Below are 23,679 nucleotides of genomic sequence, written 5' to 3' on the forward strand. Positions count from 1 at the left end.
GGGCGGGTGGAGGGGCTGGGGGCAGTTCTTGGAGGATATGGTGTTAGAATCCTGATGGCTGGGTAGGAGATACCTGGATGAGATGTAGAGGTTTATTGTAAACAGCTTCACCGAGATATAATTCACATACCACGCACTTCACCCATTTGAATGTACGATTCGTTGATTTTTAGCATACGAAGCCATGATTTGACACAGTTAGATTTGCATTCCAGAAAGCTCACCTTGTCAGTCTGGGCAGCGGGTTCAAAGATCTGGCTGCAGATTGAACGAGAGCTATGTGAGGCCCCGGGTGGATGGTGGGACCAATCCCTGAGGTAGGAGTGCAGGATGAGGGCCATGTTTGAGGGGCAGTAGGATAGATAGAGACAGTGACAGAGACAGAGATAAAGATAAAGACGGAGATGAAAATTCGCTTTGAAATGATGTTGCTGCTTCCCTGCCTGGACCCTTTCAGTATCTTCCGTTGCCCGTGGTTGAACCCCAGGCCCCTTATGACGTGTGGTCACACCTGTCTACTATACAGTCAAAGGGGCTTTGCTTTCTGTCTCTGTCTGTTACCTAGTCTGTGACCTCGAGCAAGTTACTTAGTCCCTCAATGCTTCAGCCTCCTCACCTGTAAGAAGGGCGGACAGTAGCACCTACCTCGGAGGGGATGTTGTAGGATTGACGAGATCATATAAAACATTTCCAAGCAGTGCCTGACGCACGGCAGACGCTCAGCAACTATTGACTGTTATTTCCTCCTGTTGAGTTTACTGGTAGAAGGAGCATTCCTTTCGACCTCATCTCCTCTGCGCACACCTGTTTCCCAGCCACTTCGGACTAACGGTCGGAACACACTGCAGTTTGGGCCTCCAGCCTCTGGTGGTGCCGTTTGCTTTCTTGTGACTTCCCGTCCTCTCTTGCTCTGCCCAATGAGTTTCGACCCATTTCTCTCCGTGCTTTGTTCTGGTTGTTATTTTCCAATTCATTCATTTGTCTCTTCAGCTCTTAAATTTGCTTAAAACTCAGCCACTGATTGTTTGATGGTAGAGTTGCCATTTGTTCTTTTTCTTTCTTTCTTCTCTTTTTTTAATTGTTTCCAGGCCTCTGCCAAAATTCCGGTCTTGCTGTCGCTTCCGCAGGTCAGGGTCCTTGTCTTGTCTTTTCCCAGCCTGCAGCGTCGTGCTTGACCCATCATAGGTGGTCATTGTTGAGCAGTTACTTTTCTAGATCTAGAAAGGTGAGTCCTTGGCATGTAAATAACACTGTGCCCAGATTAAAGTAGTTTCCTCCTCTTTCCTGCCTTCACTGGTACAGTGCTCACCACGGTTTCTGAGAGTCTGTTGTATGTACGTTTGTCTTCCCAACTTGAATATGATGCCCTGAGGGTATGAGCTTATTATCAGCCTTGTCAACACTAAGCGTGTCTGTTACAGCCTCAGACCTTAGGAGGGTACTTGATGCAGATTTACTGATTCCCAGGAAAGCGTCTGCCCCCTTAGTACGCGGGTAAGTACCAATACTAACCTGAAAGGAAGTTCAGGAGAGGCAGCTCGCCTTTGAGCGGCTGCCTGGCATCGGAAAGGATGTCGGCTTTGGTGCCGGCTCCGTCATTTCTACCTGTCCATGTTCCAGGTAAGTACTTCAGCCTTTTTTTTTCCAGCCATAGATCCTTCACCTGTAGAACGGAGAAGAATACCTACCTTGCAGGATTGTTGTAAAGGATTAGAGAAAATAAAGACGTATTTGCGATGTATTCAGTACGGGGCCAAGGAGGTGAGAGCTGCCAGCAGTGCCACCTTTATCTTCCTCCTTCTCCTCATCCAGTTCTGTGGTTTTGGTTGGTACAGGTTTTGAAGTGAAAGATCATGCTGCGAAGCCAGAGACCCCCAACAGCCTGCCGGCCCCTCCCCAGATGCCTCTGCCAGAGATCCCGCAGCCGTGGCTGGTGAGTTAAAGTCCCACCATCACAAGAGTCACCAGATGTCTGTGTTACTTTTGCTTCCAGGGGCAGGTGATAAAAGCCCAGTTCTGGAAGAAAGGAGGCCACGTGTTGCCCAAGGCACTCCTTTGAGTGTGTTTTTTTGGATTCTAGTAATGGCTAAGTGGGAGGCTGTAAATGTAGCCTTCTCTCAGGAGGCTGATGGTTCTTTGAAAATTGCTGGAGCTACAGGTCCATGGAAATCTGTTGTTAAGTTGGATTTTAAAAAACTCGGATGATTTAGCAGGCAAAACAATGACAGTAGAGCCTAGGGACTTGCCCCTCTTTCTGGGTTAACTCTGAATTTGAATACCTTAGCCTGAAACTTTAACGCTCATTGCTATGCTTCTTCTGGGATTAAATGTTCTTTTCTTCCCCCCAGGAAGAAAAATATGTACCTAGTCCAGGAATGTGTGTTTTATTTGATTTTCTGCATTCAAAATTGGTTTTGGAGTTCTTTTACTATTTTTGCAATCTGGGGATACTCACGTATGCCATTTTTCATGGACCATTCAGCTTTTTCTGCCTTTTGCTATTTTCTCATTTGCTTACTCAGGGAAATTAGGCTTTTATTCAAAATTAGAGCAAAATCAGTTACTTAGCAACTCTCTTCTTAACATTTGCTTTCTCTATGAATCATCTAATTATCTCTCTACCAGGAAAGGAGCTGCCGGAAAGCAGGGCCCCATCCCATTTGTTTCTGTTCTGCCTGGGCCCCAGCACATGGCTGATGTCCAGCGAGTACTCAGTAATTATCGTTGTAAAGGAGATGGAAGGAAATCAGTGCTTACTGGGTCCGTACCACCTGTCACAGATCATGTTTGCTCTTTTTTCACTTATAATTTCATTTAATCCTTACAACCTGACCTCAGGGAACCCTAAAATACCCCTAAACATGTGAATAGTGTGTATTTCCATTTTCCAGAAAAGGAAGTGTGGGTCCAGTGAAGATGTGATTGCTCAAGGGCAGTAGGAAAGGCAAAAATGCAATTTTTTGTAACGTATTCTTTTGATTTCAAATCCAGCCTTTTCTCAGCAGTACTGTTTGGGGAGGCATGGCAGCAAAGCCGATGCCAGCGTGACTCACCGACGGGAGAAGGTTTTCTTAGGAACCTAAGCCTGTTCCCGAGCTGGGCTCTGGGGAGGCCGCGGGGTCCAGGGTGTGGATGGGAGCACGGTTCCTGCGTCCAAGCACCAGCTCTGACACTTACTGTGTGAGTTCAGACTGTGGCTTTCACGTCTCTGTGCCTGAGATGCCTCATTCTGAAACGAGTGTAGTAATAGTGCCCACTTAGTGCTTTTCTTGTGGAGATGAAAAGAGTTGATGGACCTCAAGTGCTTGGAATATATGCCTTGCATCTGTTAAGCCCCGTGCAAGAGCCAGCTATTAACTTTGTAGGGCTGTGCTTCTCAGACTTCCGGGGAGCGTGTTAAAAATGGACATTCTGGGGCTTCCCTGGTGGCGCAGTGCTTGAGAGTCCGCCTGCCGATGCGGGGGACGCGGGTTCGTGCCCCGTTTCGGGAGGATCCCGCGTGCCGCGGAGCGGCTGGGCCCGTGAGCCATGGCCGCTGGGCCTGCGCGTCCGGAGCCTGTGCTCCGCAAATGGGAGAGGCCACAACAGTGAGAGGCCCGCATAACGCAAGAAAAAAAAAAATTTTTTATTTTGTTTTTAAAAATTGTGGTAAAAGATACAGAACATAAACATTTACCATCTTAACTGTTTTTAAGTGTATAGTTCAGTGGCATTAAGTACATTTATATTCTGGAGCAACTGTTGTCACCATCCATCTCCAGAACTTTTTTTCATCCTCCAAAATGTAATCTCTGCACTTATTAAACAAAAACTCACCATTCCCTTCTCTCAGGCACCTGATAACCAGTGTTATACTTTCTGTCTCTAAGAATTTGACTACTCTATTCCTCATATAAGTGGAATCATACAGTATTTGTCCTGTTGTGACTGGCTTTTTTCACTTAGCATAGTGTCTTCGAGATTCATCCGTGTTGTACCACGTGTCAGTATTTCCTTCCATTTTAAGGCTGAATAATGTTCCTTTGTATGTGTATACCACATTTTCTTTATCCATTCATCTGTGGATGGACACTTGGGTTGCTTCCATCTTTTATATTACATTTGTTATTGTGAGTGATGCTGCTTTGAACATGAGTATACGGTTATATTCTTCTATAGCGTTTTGTGCAAAAAAAAAAAAGGACATTCTGATATGCTGGTAACGTGAATTATATTTTAGATACATTGAGTTAAAGAAGGTGTATTAATAAAACCAATTTCATCCATTTCTATGGCTACTAGAAAAATTTAAATTACATATGTAGCTCACATTTGTAGCTTGCTTTATTTTTCTTTTGTTTTAATCTTTCCACATTTAATCTTTCCACTGTGGAAAGCATATTGAATATATGGTTTTTATATGCTGTTTTTATTTTTTTAACATTATGTATTTTTCCTTTATAAACTTATTTTTAATAATTGTTACCCTTTTTTAAAAAATTCCTCCTGTTTCTTGTAGAAACTGTGACTCAATTATAGCTTTTTCATTGCCTCATTTGATGTTTTTAGATATAAATACAGAATCATAGTATTAATCCTGTTTACTGATATATTGTCTACAAGATAAAGAACAAGATGTGAGAAATCAGTAGTTCGTGAAGCTCCTGGTTTTTGTGCTCTGGTTTACTTTTATTTTTCTTTCTAAACTGACTTGATGATCTGTCTCAATACGCTGTGTCTTGTATTTCATCAGCACAATGCAGGCTGGGAAAGGTGTTTCAAGACTGAAGGTGAGAAATGCAGACCTCTCGAAGCAGCCAGAACAGTAGTGATGGTTATAGGAATTTCATGGACTGTTCTTTAGTGGTACATGAAGTGCCATCCAGCTGGCCTGGACTAAAATGCTTGTCTTTGATGTGCCCGGCCAGGAGGAGTGAATCTCACTTTCAGTGCCAATTTCAAGCAGAGTACTCATTGGATGGTCAACCTTTTGTACCATTTTTGACGGTTGAATAGTCAATCCCTTTCTCTGGATTTCTCCTTGAATGCGGTTTATTCTTCATCCACTATTTTCTCTTCCTCTTCTCTCCTTGTCTCCTGCCCATCTTTGGCTGCAGCGTGTGGCAAACTGCTGTGGTTTAAGGTGGACGAGAAGCCGTCCTACCAGTGGAGTCAGAGCTGGTAGCTGGTTAATTAAAAATGTTGGTTCAAGTGAGGAATTCTAAAAGGGGTATCATGTGCCTTAAACATTTCAGATTTAAACCAATCATTGTTGGGTAAGAGTTTGACCAGTGGGTAATTCCTCCCTACTGGTGCCTGACATGGGTGTCAAGAGAGTTTTCCAAACTCAGCCTCTAAGCCAATGCTGTTTCTTGATATAAAACTCCTAAGACCTTGATGTAGGGCCAAGAGCTGCGTCCTTTGAGTCTGGGGCTACGGCTTGTCTTTTCTACATAATCCATACCTGTGATATAGGACTAATAATTCCCAGTTTTTGTTTCCTTAAAGTGGAGTTAAATTCAGACACCTGCGAAACGATCTGATTTTTAGAGTCCCTAGAATTTTACCAGGGCTGCTCTTTTACAGCTGACTTGACCACTCCTAATTGAGTAACTGTGTCTTTTCTTTTTTTGCAGTTTGTCTTGACTGAACCTTTCTAAGGCATCTCAGAGAATCATCAACTCTCCTTTTGCACTTGTTTTTTCACTGATTTATTTATGTAGTAGCTAACCAAATAAAGTAAAATAAATAATTATAAGTGTAAGAATGTAAAGAACAAAGCTGACTGTTGGTGATAGTGCAGACTTAGCCGATGGCACTGTTTTGTGGGCACTCTGGAGAGGAGCCCGTTGGCCACGAAGGGTTAGCGTTTTATGGATATCCGTCAGGGCATTTTACAGACAGAGTGAAGAACATCTGTCAGCTCAGTGAGTCAGTGAAGTGGAGAGGGGTTAAGACAGCTCTGCTGTATTTTCCTGGTAGTTTATCAGGGAATTCGTTATTTAGCAAGTAAGCCTGTCATTCAGTAAATTGCCTTTGATGAGGTGGCTTTTGTCCAGTTGGTCACTCGCTGCTGGCACGTTGACTTCCAGGAGAATTAGCTGGTAGTGGACAAGAAGTGGGATTGGGTAGGAGGCTATGCCAGGCAGAGGGCGTACCACAAATTAAGGCACAGACCCGAGAAAGACCCCGATGGACTAGAGCATTACAGGCCCCTCTGCATGGCTGAATAATAGGATTTGGATGAGTCGTCCGCGGATGAGGCCAGAACACGCCGCAGGGGTTAAACCTCGAGGGGCCCGTGGGCCTGCAGAGCAGTTTGGAATGGTCCTCAAGGCAGCTATGAATGACCGAAGGATTTGTTTTTAGTGTAAGACTTAGGATGCTCCAACCGGGTATTATTTCTTACTCATTTGAACCACGATGGCATTTTTTACTCTTTCATGGCACGTATTGAAGGAATACTGCCTTTTATCACAGCTATGTGTGTTGCAATCTCCGAGAAATGAGTCCACTTCTATCTTTTTATCCCTTTTAGTGCCGAACAGTGCTTTATGCAGTTATTGTTAACTATCTCTTGACACCCTTTTTTTTTTCTGGACCCTCGAGAGGCTGGGCAGGAGGGTGGGGCCACACTGGCCGCTTTCCCGAGTACGCTCGGCACCCTTCAGCCCCCATTTCGGGCCTGGCGCACCCCTGGCTGAGGGCCCTCACCCGGCGCTCTCAGGCAGCAGCGCTCCCCCTCTTGCTGGCTGACACCCAGGTGGGCCCCCCACACAGGTGTGGCAGAGACTGGACAGGTCTCTGTGCCCCGGTTGGCTGGTGAATTACACTCAGGTGGTAGCAGTAAAAGAAAAAAAAAAGGGATCCAGTGGATCTCTAAAATGTGTCCATTTTGCATAACTGAAACTTTATACCCATTGATCAGCAATGCCTCATTTTGACATTCTCTTAATTAAACTAAACTTTGACCTTTTGAAGATGGTGCTTGTTTCTCTCCTCCTTTGTGTTCCTCATATCACAAAGCAGAAGATGCCCACGGCCGCTCAAGGTCAGGAGCCCCATCAAAAAGTCCGTCCTGTAACGTCGATGACGCTTCTGTACAGGAAGGGAATAGTGCGTGTTTCTGTTTTGCTCTTGGAGTCAATGCGGCTGCAGCCCAGGGTCCTGGGTGATCCGGAGACCCCTTCAGTGTGGCCGGTGGAGCTTGGGCCGGGCAGCGGGAGTGTGGGTGTGCGCTCCGTGGAATTCAGAACTTCCCTTGACCTTTGAGAGCGAGGTACAGTGTGCAGCGTGTTTACAGACCCATCCACCTCCCTTGCTTTCCAGGGGAGATTGGAGCGGGCCAAAATATGCATATGCATAATGAAAACATTTCCGGGAAGGGCTGTGCTTCTCAACAGATTTTGGTTTTTGTTTCACACCGAGAGCTGTGCAGCTATCAAAGGGACGGTACTTAGTTAGCATGCAGCCCGTGCTGAGGGAGCATTTGCGAAGGCGGCCGGTTCATCCGGAAATGGGTCCCATCTGTGTTGACATTGGCCGCCAGGCCCCACCGCCCAGCCCACCAGCCGGCTCTGATCCAGACAGTCGGGAATTGTGCTTCCTGCCCTCCCCTCCTCCGCTTGGAGGAACAGTGGGGTCTATGGACAGGGAGGACAGGGAGACTTCAGACCTTCCTGGCTGAGAGAAGAGAGCAAGGAGACCCCTTTGGGGGTTGTATATGATCTGTATGATATCCCATCAAGGCATTTTCTAGAAATATCTTTATTTGATCACTTAAAAGGCAGAGGGTTGCACTGTGTTTAGATGGGGTAGAAGACGCAATTTAGTGTTTTGCTGTTTTAAGGCGATGCCTTATTATACCAGCAGATAACAGCAAGGTCGTTTTTTTTAAAATATTTATTTAGGCTGTACCAGGTCTTAGTTGGCGGCATGCGGGATCTTTAGTTGCAGCATGCGGGATCTTTAGTTGCAGCATGTGGACTTCTTAGTTGTAGCACACAGACTCCTTAGTTGCGGCATGCACGTGGGATCTAGTTCCCCGACTAAGGATCGAACCCAGACCCCTTGCACTGGGAGTGCAGAGTCTTACCCACTGGACCACCAGGGAAGTCCCAGGTCGTTTTTGTATTGTGGTAAAATACACATAACGCAGACTTTACCGTTTTAACCACTTGTAAGTATCCAGTTTAGTGGTGTAAAGTACGTACGTTGTTGTGCAACCATTGCCACGATCCATCTCCAGAACTTTTCATCTTTCCAAACTGAAACTCTGTCCGCAGTAAGCAATGCCTCGCACCCCCCTAGCCCCTGGTAACCAGCATCCTACTTCCTGTCTCTAGGAAACAATGATGTTTTGGTCCCAGCCCTTACCACCTGCCTGCTGATGGCATTTTATCCTTCCTAAAGTACTTTCGTAGCAACTTCATTATCTCTATTTGACAGATGGGATTATGAGATTCTTTGAGATTGAATGACAAAATCAGGTATTTTATCAGTTGCAGAGTTTCGACTAAAGCCCGAGATTTCAAACAACAGAACCATCCCGGAGAAGTCAGATGTGATCCTTTTAGTGGCCGTGAACCATCCTGTTCGTTTTCTCCTTGTCTTTCGAAAATCGCGGAGTTTAGTGTCACGTCTCATTCCCGTGGCATCTTCATCTTGGATTTATTCCGTGTCCCATTGCCACTGCTGTTGCACTGTCCTGCCTTCCCTGTGGGAGCCCGCCTCCTGGTAGAGAAGGAAGGGAAGAACGTGCCCCATGGGCTCTCATTCTTAGTCGTGTATAAATAAAACTTGAGAAAATATGTGTGAATAATTTCCCAGTGTTTACTCAAGTGCTGTTGGAATGCAAATTAAATAGTGATCAGAATGGAAGGGGGTGTCATTTGGATAAAAACTTTTATTTTGCCAAGAAGAGTATCTGCTCAAAATTCTTGACGTTAGGATTGAAACCGTGTTTTGCACTTGAGGCCATAAGCTTTTGTTATCTGTTGACAATCCCTCCCTCCTGTCCTCGGGAAGCTCAGGTGATGCTGTGGAGTGCTGCTACCTTATTCTCTCAGCCAAAAAGGGCTTTGCCGATAGGTGGCAGAGCTAGAGCGTGAACCCTCCCTGTCTTCTGTCAGATCATATCGTTTTTAGCTGCTACTCTTAACAGATTTTAATCACTGTAGCCAGTAAGATAGAATCTGGATGTATCACTGTATGTATAGAACTAAAGTCAGAAAGCGATTCCAAATTCTAGGCTGGTGTTTTTCTCTGCTGAAATTAGGTCTCAGGGTTCATTGGTGTGTCTGGTGCAAACGACTGAGTGATTAATGGGGGCTGGAGGAGGGGAAGGTGGGGGGCAGCAGCAGAGAGGAGGAGGGAGGAAGGGCAGAGTGGGCATGGAGGTAGAGCCGGTGTGGACGTGCCTTCCTCAGGACCGCACGGATCCCGCCGTGCTGCGGGAGCCGGGAGCATCGGGTTGGATCCAGTGGCCTTGGTGGGTTGCACAGTTCCTTCCCTGCATCCCGTCTGGCTCGGCTGCCGCAGCAGTAAGCGCTCGTCTGTGCCCACCCGGCCGACTCCTGGCTTCTCCGCTAAGCAGCTCTGCAGCACGGGGGTGCTGGGCAGGGTCTTGCATCCCCCTCGGTTTCCTCGTTTGTAAAATCAGAATCAGAATACCAATGTCTCAGCGTTGTTTTCTCAACAAGAGAAAAAATATATAAAGTGTTCCAGAACAATACGTGACACACGGAAGGCAGACCGTAAATAGTCATTATTATTATTTTGTTGGCATAATAGCAATAACAATAATAATCATTGTATTTATGCCATATAATTATATCTTAATATTTATTATTATTAATGGAAAAAATTTTCTATGAGGCTTTTCCTTAAAGTAGCAAAGACAAATATTGTGTTGGCCAAAAAGTTCGTTTGGGTTACGTGAACGAACTTTTTTGGCCAACCCAATATTAATGGGCTTTTCTTTCCAAAAAGGTAGAAATTAAATTGTGGCCAATATTGTGAGCCAAGCAAGCCTGTCGATTATATTCCTATCCAGTTGTAAGTATTGGTCTTTTCTAATAAGACGCTGACACCTTAAAAGAGGAATTTACAATGCCTAAGGCAGATAAGATTTCCTGAAAAAAAAGTCACATTCACTTAAGCATTCATTCGTGGGAGAAATATTTCAGTGAATTTAAAGGTTATCTAGTAACCAGTACCGTGCCATTTCTACTTTCCTGTCTAGGGCGCAGCACATATCAGTCATTCCTCGGGGAAAACAGTTTCTCATCCTTCGTTGTCAGTATCTGAGAAGGCTGTGAGGGTTAGACTTGAGTCCCTTATTCTGTTAGCATGTGTTTTCTGAGAGCCAGTCCAGGAAGACTCTGGTGGCCAGTGCCAGGTGGCGCCAGAGCTTTGTGCACAGACTGGGTCTCTTCTAGCATTGAAGGGAAGCTGCCAGATCCAAAGTAGAGCGATGCCACGTTGGTGTGTAGCCTTACTGTCAGAAGCTACATGTGAGTACGTGCTCTGGCCAGAGATGACAGTGTCATCAATCAGGTAGCGAGGACCCAAAGTCAACTCTCACTACAGTTTTGAAATGTGTAAAGTTGGCTTTATTGACTGATGACCTGCAACTTGATAAGGATACTACAGTTGGAATCTTAGAGCCGGGATGGACATCAGAGGTTATATGATCCCACGCCCTCATTTACAGGAAGGAGATTGGCCCCCAGATACAGAGGAAGGCTGCATAAACCAAGGCCGAGGCTGGGGCTAGGCCTCACGTGCCAAGTATTGGAACATTGGTCTCCTTTACCCTACACGCCAGTTTCCTGCCTGTGCTCTGGTTTCCATGACCCCCCTTTGGACTTGCCTTCCTCATTTTGTACTGTTTAAAATTCTTGTGAATTGTGATTTCAGCGAATTCTGACCTACTGGAAAGGATCTGACAGAAGGTTTTCCTCTGAAAGCAACGGTGCCAAATAGCGGTTCTGATCCACCCATGGCCTCTGTTCTCTTCCATTCTCAGCGACATCTTTCCTAGGATATAGGTGGTGTGAACTAGTTAGGAAAGGGAAAACATTATTTCTGTCTCTCCCTCATTTGCCCTTGAACAAACCATCAGACCTCTGCCCATTGTCTGGAACCCCTGTGGTAGAATTTCAAGGGCAAGTGGTGTTTGGGAGTGGAGTGTGAGATCCTTTTTGGAGAAAGAGAGCGCTTCTGTATAAGTATTATTTTTTGAGGGGTGTTACTTCAAATGAAAGTCATTGTTTTTCCTGATTTTAAAAACAATATTATGTAGAAAATGCAAGCTATATGGATATGCATAAAAAAGCAGTAACCTTGTGTTAACATTTTGGTGAGTGACGTGCCGTTGTATAGATGTGAGTGTAAGCACAGCTCTGATAGGAAGGCTAATAGTGTCCCTGTTTTCTTTCACTTGGCAGTATCTAGTAGAGATTTTTCAAGTACATGACTGCAGATGTGCACTGTCCTTTTACATGTCTGCACCTGGCTGTGTCAGGATACCTAAGCATTCTTCTCTCAGGGAATGTTTAGTTTGTTTTTAACTTGGGAGGGAAAAACTTCTGTTGAACATCCTTATACGTTTTTGCTTGTATGACCAGTTGACCTTCTTGGCATATATTTCTAGAAGTGGAATTGTGGATTTAAGGGCATACGTATCGAGTGGTTGTGTCGAAGTCTGCTAAGTCCCATCAGCTGGGAGTCAGCACCTGCCTTACACACCTTTGCAGTACTAGGGAGGGGCCTGTGCTAATTCGTAAACATTCGTTCGATCCAGCCACTTGTAATGCTCTTCTAGAAACGTGAATAATCCGACTGTTTCAACATACTAAGGGGAAGTCGAAACACCCTGATTTCAGGAGTAAAAACACTCAGGGTATCAAACAGCCCCCTTCCAAAAGCACCACGCGGAGGCTTTAACCCTGGCGTGGACTCCTGTTCAGACCTCACCCCGGGAGGACAGTGTGTCAGGTTACATTGTAGGCACCACCTCTCCTCTCCAGGTGATAGGAGTGGATGTGGTCCAGCGTGAGAGCACAGGGTGATGGCGGGCGGGCCTCAGCCTGGGGAGGGGAGCGCAAGGGAATCGGGACCCGGGGGTGGAAGGGAGATAAGTGCCTTCAAGGCTGGGAAGGAATACCGCGCAGATGACCTGGAGTGAATTATCTTTCTTCATCTGGCGAGAGGAAGGAGTGGGTTGAGTGCGCAGCGGTGATTAGTCATTCGCCGAGGACTTCTTGGCTTCAGACTTGAGTTACAGGAAAAGTGGTGGAGTTTCACGTTCTGTGGAGCATTGTTCTCCTTGCAAACTGCACTTGGTCGGTCTTCGGTTTGGGGCCTCTGTTCTCTTCCGCTCTCGGCGGCATCTTTCCCATTAGCTTATAGGATATAGGTGGTGTGAACTAGTTATGAAAGGGAAAACATTATTTCTGTCTCTCCCTCATTTGCCCTTGAACAAACCATCAGACCTCTGCCCATTGTCTGGAACCCCTGTGGTAGAATTTCAAGGGCAAGTGGTGTTTGGGAGTGGAGTGTGAGATCCTTTTTGGAGAAAGAGAGCGCTTCTGTATAAGTATTATTTTTTGAGGGGTGTTACTTCAAATGAAAGTCATTGTTTTTCCTGATTTTAAAAACAATATTATGTAGAAAATGCAAGCTATATGGATATGCATAAAAAAGCAGTAACCTTGTGTTAACATTTTGGTGAGTGACGTGCCGTTGTATAGATGTGAGTGTAAGCACAGCTCTGATAGAGGGCGAGAAACAGAGAATATGAATATGAAAAAGCTCTTTGCTGGGCAGATCTGGTGCTCGAAAACCCCAGCTGTGTCCTGGACCAGTGTCTGATCTTGAGCAGGAGGTTTTGGACTCTGAGCCTCACTTCCCATATCTTTTTGTTTTTTTTTTTTCTCACTTCCCATATCCGTAAAACATCGGGTGATGTAATATCGACCTTGAAGGATCCCTGGGTGGATGACTGATGTAGCTTGTAACCAGGGCAGAGGCTGCTTAGGACAGTGCCAGGCAGATAGCAGGTGTTTGGAGGATGTTGGCTTTCCTGCCCTTCACCTGTTTCTGTTGACCTAAGGACCAGTGAGGGATGGAACGAGCAGACCCCATACGTGTTCACGGGAAGAAGAGATGGGTCTGCCTTCGAGTCATCAGGGACTTCTGAGTCAATGGTGCTTCAGCCGGTCTTGCTCGAATCTGGATGGTCCTGAGCCTGCCAGCTCTGCATGCTCTGAAGTTACGGCTTCAAAGTCAGGGTGCCTCCGTCTCAGAGTCTGTCAGATTGCTTCTCCAGAGAATAGTTTCCAGTTTCTTTTAGAGATGGGCTCATAGGTGATTTCCTCTTCTCTTTTTTGAAAAGCTTCCCTGGCACACACGAGGAGTGTGGTGAGATTGTGGGCAAACGTACGCATGTGTTCAGTCGCTGTGTCACTGGTGCTTGCCCTGTGATGAGCACGGGTGGACCTGAGCCGTCTCTGTGCCCCTCGGGGGTCTCCAGTGTGGGACGCAGGCCGTGAAGGGGAAAGTCAGCTTGGGCATCTGGGAGGGCAGTGGCGTGGGGCAGAGGGGAGGAGAGACGCCTGTCTCTGCTCCGGGGGAGGGGTCTGCGAGGGCCAGCACGCGGCTGGTGACAGCCGGCGGGTCGTGTGGGTCGAGTGGCATGGCCAGGGCCGGGCTGAGGGTGGCCGTGAGCGGGCGGGCAGTGCAGATCCTGCCAAGAGCCGAACTTTGGGAGCTCTTTGGATCATGTTCTTTTTCTCCAGGGACTTTACAAAGGAGGGAGGAAAACGCCCATCGACACCTGTTAGGTGCAGACCCAGAATTTCCCCCTAACGATCGTGCTCTGTTGTTTCTTCCTTTCTTCGCTCAGCCGCCTGACAGTGGGCCGCCACCGCTACCGACATCCTCTCTCCCGGAAGGCTACTACGAGGAGGCCGTGCCGCTGAGTCCCGGAAAGGCTCCGGAATACATCACCTCAAGTGAGTGGCCCCCTGACCTGCGGGGCTGTTGGGGAGCCCTCCCGCTTTTGGGGTGAAGGGGAGTAGGGGCATTACGCAACACCATGGAAATGTGGACTTCAGGAAATTCTGAACCCAGGGAGAGGGGGCTACAGAAAGGGTTTTGAAAAGTCTAAGGTGTCCACCAAGTACCTTCGGTAATTTCAGATTGTTGTCTTTCTTGTGACTCAGATTTCTTGTGAAATCTTGTTGCTGTGGGAGCATGCGTCAGCCAGTGAAACGTGTTCCCTGTGGTCAGAAGAGAATGACTTTCTGAGGCATGTTTTCATGGGGTCCCTCCCCGCCACCTTGACCAGGGCACGTCCCTCTCAGGCTGCATTCATGGTGCCACCGAGAAAGCGTGTCTATAAAATAAATACAGAGCAAGCAGGCATCTCATTGTAGCTGTTTGTTTGTTTTTCAATTTATTTTTTCTTGAAGCGTAGTTGAATTACAGTGTTGTGTGAATTTCTGCTGTGCAGCAGAGTGACTCAGTTATACGTATATGTTCATCCTTTTTCATATTCTTCTCCATTATGGTTTATCCCAGGATATTGAACCTAGTTCCCTGTGCTCTACAGTAGGACCTTGTTGTCTATCCGTTCTGCATACACCAGTTTCCATCTACTAATCACAAAACCCCACCGCAACCCTCCCCCACCCCCCTCCCCCTTGGCAACCACCAGTCTGTTCTGTACGTCCCTGTTTCCGTTTCATAGACAGGTTCATCTGTGTCCTATTCTAGATTCTACATGTAAGTGATGCCACATGGTATTTGTCTTTCTCTTTCTGACTTACTTCAGTTAGTATGATCATCTCTAGTTGCATCCATGTTGCTGCAAATGGCATTATTTTGCCCTTTTTTATGGCTGAGTCATATTCCATCGCGTATAGGTACCACACCTCCTTTATCCATTCATCTGTCGACGGACATTTAGGTTGTTTCCTGTTTCTTTTTTTTGTTCCCCATTCATACAGGTTTTACAAGAATGCTTTGGCCTACGTTAGGGCCGTCATGACGTGATCGTTAGCTGCCTGCTGGCACTCAGAAGTGCCCCTTTGTAGGCAGCCGGCTTTCACAGTCACAGAGGAAGGGCAGTGGCATTGAGCACCTGTTGTAACTACCTCTGGGGTTTGTTTTTAGATCTTTGCCTTTGCTTTCGCTCCCGATAACTCTGGCAGCAGGCGGCGTGCTTTGTCTCGTAATGAGGCAGATGTGGCATATCTGAGTGTGCTGCCTTAGGGAATCCAGCTTGCCTTTCCTGTAAAACATGTGTAAAATGGGGAGTGAAAGAGTGATCTGCTCGTGTCACGGAGAGGCTTCCGTGTCTCCGCGTCTTGTGTCCCGTTCTCCTCACCTCCAACGGAAGCGCTCTCCGTTGTCGCCATCTGCCTGTCCCCTGAAGTCTCTGCTTCGTGCAGACTTGGAGCTAGTTTTCTGATCTTTCTCTCCCCTGGCAGCAAACAAGCAGGGCCGTTTCAGCAAAGCAGAATCTAACTTGATCGTTCCAGGAAATACCCCCAGGATATTTTCTGACCGTGAAGGGGGACACACAGAAGCCAGGCGAGCGGGACCTCAGGCCCTGGAGGGCAGTGGCCTTTCCCGCTCACTCGTGCCTGTTTGCTCTGGAGCAGGCCGACGCAGCCTCGGCCCAGCATCAATAGATACTTGAGGGCCTCTTAGTGAATTCTGAATGAGAGAAGGGACAGTTCTGACGAGGAGGCTATGAAATACTGGGTTTTGAGATCCGAATATTAAATATTTAAATTTCTCTTTCATTTTAGAACCATTTGGGAAAAATGCATTCAAGTAATTTCTAAGTGTCCACTGTTTCAGAAGATAGTAAATTAATGAGAAAACACAAAAAATTAAACGGCTTGATATAATTCAACACTTCAGTGGATTCCTTTCTTTCTGAAAACAATGAATAAAGGAAAAACAGTTGCTGATGAGGGTATTTCCCACCGTTGGGAACGTTGGGTCCCAGCCTTCTCCCACCTTCCTTGTCCCGCTCCAACATACTTTCAAGACTAGAGACCGAGAGTAATTTTGTTTGACTTGCGGGGACCTTTGGTCATCTTCGGTCCAAGAAGGCCCACGCGACCGGTGTGTCGTGTCCTTAACTGCTGAGGTCGGGCCCCTTTGGTTGAGCTAAGCCCAGAGGGAGGGCCATGGAAGGACTGCTGCCTGGGGAGGGACAGTGGGTCCGCAGTGCCAGCACTTCGCTCAGACGTCTGTGCCTGAGCCTCGGCTACTGGCCAGGACCCTCCACGTGGGGAGCCGTGGCAGGGGTCTGCGGCCGGGTCGGGCCAGGGTCGCACCGCCTTCACTTACTCATGGGCTTCTGGCAGCTTTGTCGAGCCCCGAGCCAGGCCCGGTCTACTGGAGAAGCAGAACCATGTCGTGGGGCAGGGGCGTGTTGTAGACGCGAGACCCTGTGGGGTCGTGGGAACCGGGGCAGACGCGTGCCAGGGGGCCGGCCGCCATCAAGGGGAGCTGCACGAGGCCCGGGGCCGAGGAAGGATGCTGGGAACCCCCCTGCCTCTCACTCCCCGACGCGGGGCCCCGTGCGGGAGGCCGGACCGCAGCTCCGTGGAGCCACACGCGGCTGGCCAGGACCCAGAGGCGGCTGGGCAGGGGACCCCGCGGGAGCGCCGACGAGGAAGGCCTGCAGCCCAGCACCCGCGAGCGCAAGATGCAGCGCCTGGCACCCTCCCGATGTCCAGGTTGCCCACAGACTTCTCTTGTGGCCAGTCCTCACCCAGAAGCATCCAGCAAAGGGAGTCTGGGGGGATGCGTCCCAGCCTTGCCGAGTGGATACAGCACAAAAGCACCACCATTGCTCCTGGGTCGGCTTGATATCCACGCACCTCTCTTTACCCGCAGTGGATTTGCAAACGAAGACGGGGGGCAGAGTCGTGGTTCAGCGTAACACGGTTCAACTATGACTGATGTGACGGAAACTCCCCGACTCCCCAGAGGGTATGACATCCTCTGTCCACTTTGGGGTGACCTCGTTCTCTTCCGGCCAAGTCACACTCTCCCCTTTGGGAGCCTGCCACTAGAAGATGAAGCCAGGGTCAACTGCTGTTAGCACTTCTCTGTTAGATGGTAGGGGATGTGAGAGGGGAAGAAAAGGATTCGATTATACGTACACAGATAGAGCCCTATCAAAATATGGACAAGAACCTCGTAAAGGCTTCAGTCCTCATTTCCACAAACGGTCCATGGTCCTAGCTGGTATTTATAACTTCCTGCATGTCCCCTTTGCCTTCAGCAGGCACCTTGGTTGATGGTCCAGTACAGTGGCTCAGCTTTCCTTCCTGAAAGGTCTGGCCTCCAGCAGGACTACCTGTGCTGGACAGTGGCAGTGTCCCGCTGACTCGAGTGCTAAGGATACCCCAGGGATCTCCTGGACCTGGACGTGCCCTTCTCCCCCTGTGTGGTCACAGCTTCTTGGTGGGCGGGACCAGTCACCCAGTCACTGCAGAGACCACTAGGTTTGTTTGTTGTCTCCACTTCTGGGTCAGTGGAGCCATCACTGTGTCCCTTAGAGGGGACGTTCTGCCCCTAGAGAGTAAGACCTGTGGCCAGCAGAGCCAAAATTTCCAGGAATGGAAGCAGAATTTTAGTGAGTGGATGTCTAGGGGTAATAGTGAGTGGAGTCACTACCATTTCACCCCTGGGTTCCCAGACCTGTGCTTGGAGATATTCTGGAAGATCCCACCCCCCAGCCCCACAGGTGTGACCAATCAGGCTGGGCCTGAAATGGAATATTCCGAAGGGACTGCGCTGGTCTCTGCTGCGTCGTCTGCTTCAGGGTGACGAAGACAAGGCAAGACCAGTGAGCTTCATGAGCGCAAATCCATTGCCGTCAACTTCAGTTGCTGTAAAATGAGTTCCTTGGTCAGAAGCAAGGCTTCAAGCCCGTGGATGGTGCTTTCTGCAGGAGCATCGTGGACAGCGGGTTTACTTTATCCCCTCCAGTGAGAATAAAGCGCTGCCCCTTCCATGGTGCACGTGGTCCAGGGATAACCTGTGAGTAGGCGGCTGGCTGACAGCCCAGGGAACAGTGTCGTGTGCAGGCAGGACACTCACAAGTGCCAGGAGTCAGATGGCCCTTGCTGAGAGGAAGTCCATGTTGCTGAGTTCCATGTGTCACCTCCGCCCCTGACACCAGCTGCCTGTGCAGGAGTCCATTCGCACAAGAAATCTGGGCAAAGAAGCCCACTGATGTCTACACAGTGGGTCGTGTGGTTACCTGATGGTGATTCTGGCCAGGTTGCCCTTTGCTAAGCATCCACCTGATGTGCAGGTGCTCACCTCGCGAGCCCTACTCACAGCCCCTTCCGCAGACCTCCTTGCTGCCAGTCCCTCTCAAGTCTTGACCGTCCAAGCAAATGCCAGGCGTGCCCACGAACCAGTGTTGAGTGGAGAGGCAGTGCGGAGAGAATAGGGGCACAGGCTTCCGAGCCACTTGCTTATGCCCCTCGCTTACGTCCTCAGGGCCTGATGGAGCCCAGTGGACACGCGCCTGCTTCCATGCGATGCCACGTGCTCCTCGGTGGGTTGGATGACGCGGAGCCCTTGCGGGGCAGCTCAGGTTGATGGTAACCTGGTGCTCCGCAATCAAGCGTTTAGGCTGTACTAGGGCGGCGGCGGCGCGCCTAGGGCCGTCCCTCCAAATGAGGTGGCTGTCATCAGAGGCTGCCCACGCTGCGCCCTGAGCTCCTGCAGGTCGGCCCTGAGCTTCACCTGTGAGAGCCTGCCAGGGCTTCTGCTTCCAGTTTCTAGAGCAGGGTTTGAGCAGAGAAGAAGCACCACGAGGTGGAACATGGGAGATTTATTCCAGGGCTTCGACCTCACACACTGGCGGAGCTGTTGAAGGTGTCCCCCGAGCACCTGGTCAGGACGGCCGTCAGGAACGAGAGCTAGAGGAGATAAGGACACGCCGTCGGTGACTCTCTGCTCCCCTCCCCAGCTCTGTGTCTTCCTTAGCTTTCCGCGGGGCCCTCGTTACCTCCTAACGAAATCCCGACCCCAGCCCTGACACCGGACCCCTTGACATCCTGTTACAGCCCCCAGGAGGAACCCTGGACTCTGCTGGGTGACCGCCCAAGAGACTTGCCAGTGAGCGGGTCGTCCTGTGGGCTCAGACTGTGGCTCCCGACTGCTTGGTGTGCTGCTGAGTTGGCTGACGTTCTTCTAACGCGATTCCGTCCGTCCTGCTCTCTCAGGAGAAGGTGGGCCATGAACCTCCTGTCTTTGCCAGCCGTGGATCTCAGCCCCTGGGTAGCCAGGGCCACGGTCTACTTTTTCAGTTCAGAATCAGGTTTTCACTTCATCCTTCATCGGGATGGGGTCTCGGATGAGTCACCTGATCTCTCAGCATCCTCGTGCCTTTCCTCTGAGATAAGGACCCTGCTCTGTGCCCGCCTCCGGGCGGCTAAGAGTGCCAGCAAGGCAGGGGGTGTAAGTGCAGAGCTGGCTTCCTCTTTTCACAGCCTTATCCCACAGCTTACAAATACAAGTATAAAAAATACTGCCTGACACATAGTGAGCGCTCAATAAATATTTGTTGCGTGAATGAAATGAAATGTTCCCATTTCTGACTGATTTAGTCATTAATTCTTTTGTTCATTCAATGTTTACTGAATTTGATGTTCTAGAAAATGAGCTAAGCGCCGAGGGGTCCATGGCCCCCCAAGCTGTTGTGAGCAGCATCTTTCCAGGATAAATTAGGACTTGCTCCACCGTCCGTCTGAAATCTCTCAGCGAACCCTGGGCTGTGGAGCAGCACGTGGTCTTTCACGGTTTCATACTTCCTTCCCCATGTGCTACGTGCCCACTGTGCTAAACTTAAAAAACCTTTTATTATAAAATATATTTATCAAAAAGCGCATAAAATATGACTTGCCAGAGTTACCTCTTCAGTCACCCTAGTCTCGCTTAAAATCTTTCCTTGACTACTTTATCAGGATTTAAAATTCAACCTAAACTACCAGTCTTTCCATTCCCCCCGCTTAGTAAATAATTCTTTGTGGGGAAATTAACATGCAAGTGTGACCACGGAGTACAAATCACAGCCCAGTTTCCAGTGAGTTCTGCTCTGTGCAAGGTCAGCCTTTTCTGCCCCTTCTCCCGTCGTGTGCAACCGGTTGCTTCATCCATGGTTTCTCGTTATCTGTCGCTCATTCCTCGTTTAGGTGTTCATTCCTCACGTGTGTTATGAAAGCAGATGTATTCCAGATGTGTCCGGGGGTTGAGGGCAGTGCAGAGATGAATCAGACACGGCCTCCAGGACCTTATGACCCAGCAGGGCTGAAATTAATAAGATCACTCATAGTCACTAGTATTTATTCATTGCTTTTAAGAAGCCAGCCATCCTTCTGAGGGCTTTGCATTGAATTTCCGTCGATCCAACAGTTCTCTCTTCTGTAAATATTTGTTACTGGCCCTGTGCCAGGTAGTTCGTTAAGTGCTGGGACAGTCACATCCAACAGGGTGGCCTCCCTTCCTGCAGGGGACTTACAGGCTGATGTGGGACAGGCAGACAAACAGAGGTGACAATACAGTGAGATAGGTTTTGTGTTGGGTAGTGTGGAAGCAGAGCAGGGGGGCATTTCACCTGGTGTCTTAGCTCAGGCTGCCGTAACAAAATAGCATAGACTGGGTGGTAAAACAGTCGGCATTTATTTTCTCAGAGTTCTGGAGGCTGGAAGTCCACGGTCAGGGCTCTGGCATGGTCAGCTTGTGGTGAGGGCTCTCTTCCTGGCTTACGTCCATCCGCCTTCTCCCCGTGTCCTCACACGGCAGGGAGAGAGCGCGGGATCTCCCTCTTTCTTTTCTCCTAAGGGGATTACGACCTCATTTAACCGTAATTACCTCCTAAAAGTCCTGTCGCCAAATACAGTCACACTGGGGTTTGAGCTTCAACACGTGAATTTGGGGGGCACCCAATTCAGTCTGTAGCAGTCAGTGCTGGTGATCCAGGGAGGGCTTCAGGGAGGAGGTGCTGTAAGTTAAGTCCTGAGTGATGAGAGCACGTGTCCAGGCAAAGGCAGGAGTCTGAGTGGGATGAGTGCGAAGCCTGGGTGAGAGCAGCGTGTGAGACCCCGAGGTAAGGGAAAGTGGGATCTAGCTGGGAGACTACAGACAACCCGGTATTTAAGTGTTGGCACATGGCAGAGCCAGAAGGAGGTGTGAACCTTTCTGAAAATCCCACGGATGACCTGAAGGAGAGGGGTGGCCTTGGGTTGGATCTCGAACCTTAGGAAGGGTTTGTGCATGTGGCGATGCCAGGAAGGAAGAGGGCATTGCAGACTTGAAAGGACTTTAACATGAAGGTGTGGGTGGGAGTTTTCTTTGGCGAAACCCTCCGCGCGATGGGGGTCATGGTGCCCGGCAAGAACGCAGCAAGGATTCGACAACGTAGGGTCTGCAGATGCTGGGCCCATATAGAAGAGTCCAGAAGTGGTTTTTATAAATACGGCATTCTTAGTCACTTCAGTTGAAAACTCTCCGTTGAGTTTCCGCTGCCCAAGCCTTAGTTATTTTATCCCTGTTTTTGCTAACTAACGTTTCCCCAGTTACTCGAAGGCAGGAGCCTCTTTCTCGTTTATGAATATAATAATGTGCCCTGCAGCCCGTAGGTGGTCCTCAAGATAAGGCTTTTGTAACCAGGTTTTTTACTTTTTATTTCTTACTTTTGACAGATTATGACTCAGATGCAATGAGTAGCTCTTACGAATCATACGACGAAGAGGAGGAAGACGGAAAGGGGAAGAAAACGCGGCACCAGTGGCCCTCGGAGGAGGCCTCCATGGACCTGGTAAAGGATGCCAAGATCTGTGCCTTCCTGCTGCGGAAGAAACGCTTCGGGCAGTGGACCAAGTTACTCTGCGTCATCAAAGACACCAAACTACTGGTAAAGCCTTGCGACTTGGTTGCTCTTGTGTAGAGTCGGTAAGATGTGGTCGGCGGTCTTACTGGGTGGAATGTACACGCAGACGGGTGGCGGTAACGTCGGTGGGAGGGAGAGGGAACAGCGGTCAAGGGCTGGCCCGTGATGGGCCGTCAGCGAGCCCTGGCCGAGGCTACCATGGCTTTAACGCTGTTGGTTTCGCCAGCTCCGCTAAAGCAACCAGAGGGCAAAACCATCCCCATCTGGAGCCAGCGTCTGCGGTTCATGTCAGTGGAAATGCACGCTGCTTTAACTTGCCAGAGGTCGCAGGATGGATTTTCTCATTTGTAGTGAGTCAGTGAATTCCTCAAAGCCAGGTCATCGAAGTGGGCTGGGCAGGCCAGGCGAGGTCTGGGGGAGAGTGCCCAGGAAAGGAAATTCTTTTGGAAAGCAAAAGGCTGACTCTTTTTTTTCTTTTCTTGTAACTCAGAGAGGCAGAATAGAAAGACAGAGTAAGTAACAGAGGAACGGAGACAGGAGGACAGAGACCCTTTGCTGTAGGCGTTAGTCTACCAGGGAACCCAGTAAGGAAGCAAGGGCCTTTGAGACACACTGTCTGTCCCTCCTCCTTCCTTCCCAGCTGTAGAAACCATGGCTAGTTATTGGCATTGTGAATGTTAAGAGTGTGTTATTGTATTTTGTTTTCCCTTCAAATTAACCTTGGGGAAAAAAATCACTCAAAAGTATATCATTAAAACAGAACACATGAGAATATATGATTCTGTAACTCACTTTTCAGTGGAGCAGATAACCCCCTTTTTAAAAAATAGTCTCATCTGTGAATTATGGGAATCTGATTTACTAGATTCTTAGGACGTTGTATGCTTTTTAATTAATGGTTTTGTTAAAAAAAATTTTTTTTTTAAACAGTGCAAGTACATGTTTTTTCCACATGTGTGGCCTGAATTTCTCCCAAATTTAGAATATGCCAAACGTGATGATGCCATGGGGGAATTTTAAAGTAAAGAACGAAAGAAAAAAAAAGACGAAAAAGATTAATATGGTCCGTATTTACAATCTGACATAATGGCTGCAAGAAGTGGATATATTATATAAACATTTTAAAACTACACAGGCTACTCTCATGTAAAACGTGCTGTGGGCAGCTTGTGGTGGAGGGTGGGGTCAGTGGACATCGGACCCTCTCCCCCGGCCTCCGCTCCACCCACCCCCGCTCTCGTCTCCTCCCTCCCTCCCTCCTCATCATTTTTTTTCTTGTATCACCTACCGGGTTTCCCATCTTCCAAACCGGAATGATAATGCCTGCCATTTAGAGGAGTCATAAATATTTAAGAAGAGATTAATGGAAAACCGTGTGAAAGCACCGTCTTCAATAAAATGCAGAACCAAAGTTTCATTACGAAGCATTTTTTCGTTCAAAAATGACCTATGATCCAACCGCCCAAATCACCCCTGTTGATGGTGAAAAAAAAAAAAAAAAAAACGAGAACAGTATCTTATGAATACGGACCAAAAAGTCCTTAACATACTACCAAATTGAATCCAGTAAAATATAAAAAGAAGTACACACCACAACAAAGTATGGTTTATCCCACGACTGTAAGGTTGGTTTATTATCTAAAAGTCAATTATTGTAATAGCTATGTCACAGAAAGCTCAACAGAAAACAAAATGCCAGCCTCTTCCCCAAGTGCTCCCTGCCTGTCTTCGCACAGGCACCACCATGAGTAGCCTTCCGG

General features: G+C 48.3%; 1 protein-coding gene across 2 annotated transcripts in view; it reads left to right on the forward strand.

The window, feature by feature from the left end:
* Nucleotides 1–23,679, forward strand: part of AFAP1 (actin filament associated protein 1) — a 93,137-nt gene that overhangs the window by 1,541 nt on the left and 67,917 nt on the right. For both annotated transcript variants that reach the window (XM_007456867.1, XM_007456868.1), the window contains exons 2-4: nucleotides 1,836–1,933; nucleotides 13,889–13,997; nucleotides 21,732–21,943. In XM_007456867.1, coding sequence (XP_007456929.1) covers nucleotides 1,836–1,933; nucleotides 13,889–13,997; nucleotides 21,732–21,943 — 419 coding nt within the window. The remainder of the gene's footprint in view (nucleotides 1–1,835; nucleotides 1,934–13,888; nucleotides 13,998–21,731; nucleotides 21,944–23,679) is intronic.

The sequence above is a fragment of the Lipotes vexillifer genome, unplaced genomic scaffold, assembly GCF_000442215.2.
Source record: "Lipotes vexillifer unplaced genomic scaffold, Lipotes_vexillifer_v1.1 scaffold63, whole genome shotgun sequence".
In the NCBI taxonomy this organism is placed as follows: Eukaryota; Metazoa; Chordata; class Mammalia; order Artiodactyla; family Lipotidae; genus Lipotes; species Lipotes vexillifer.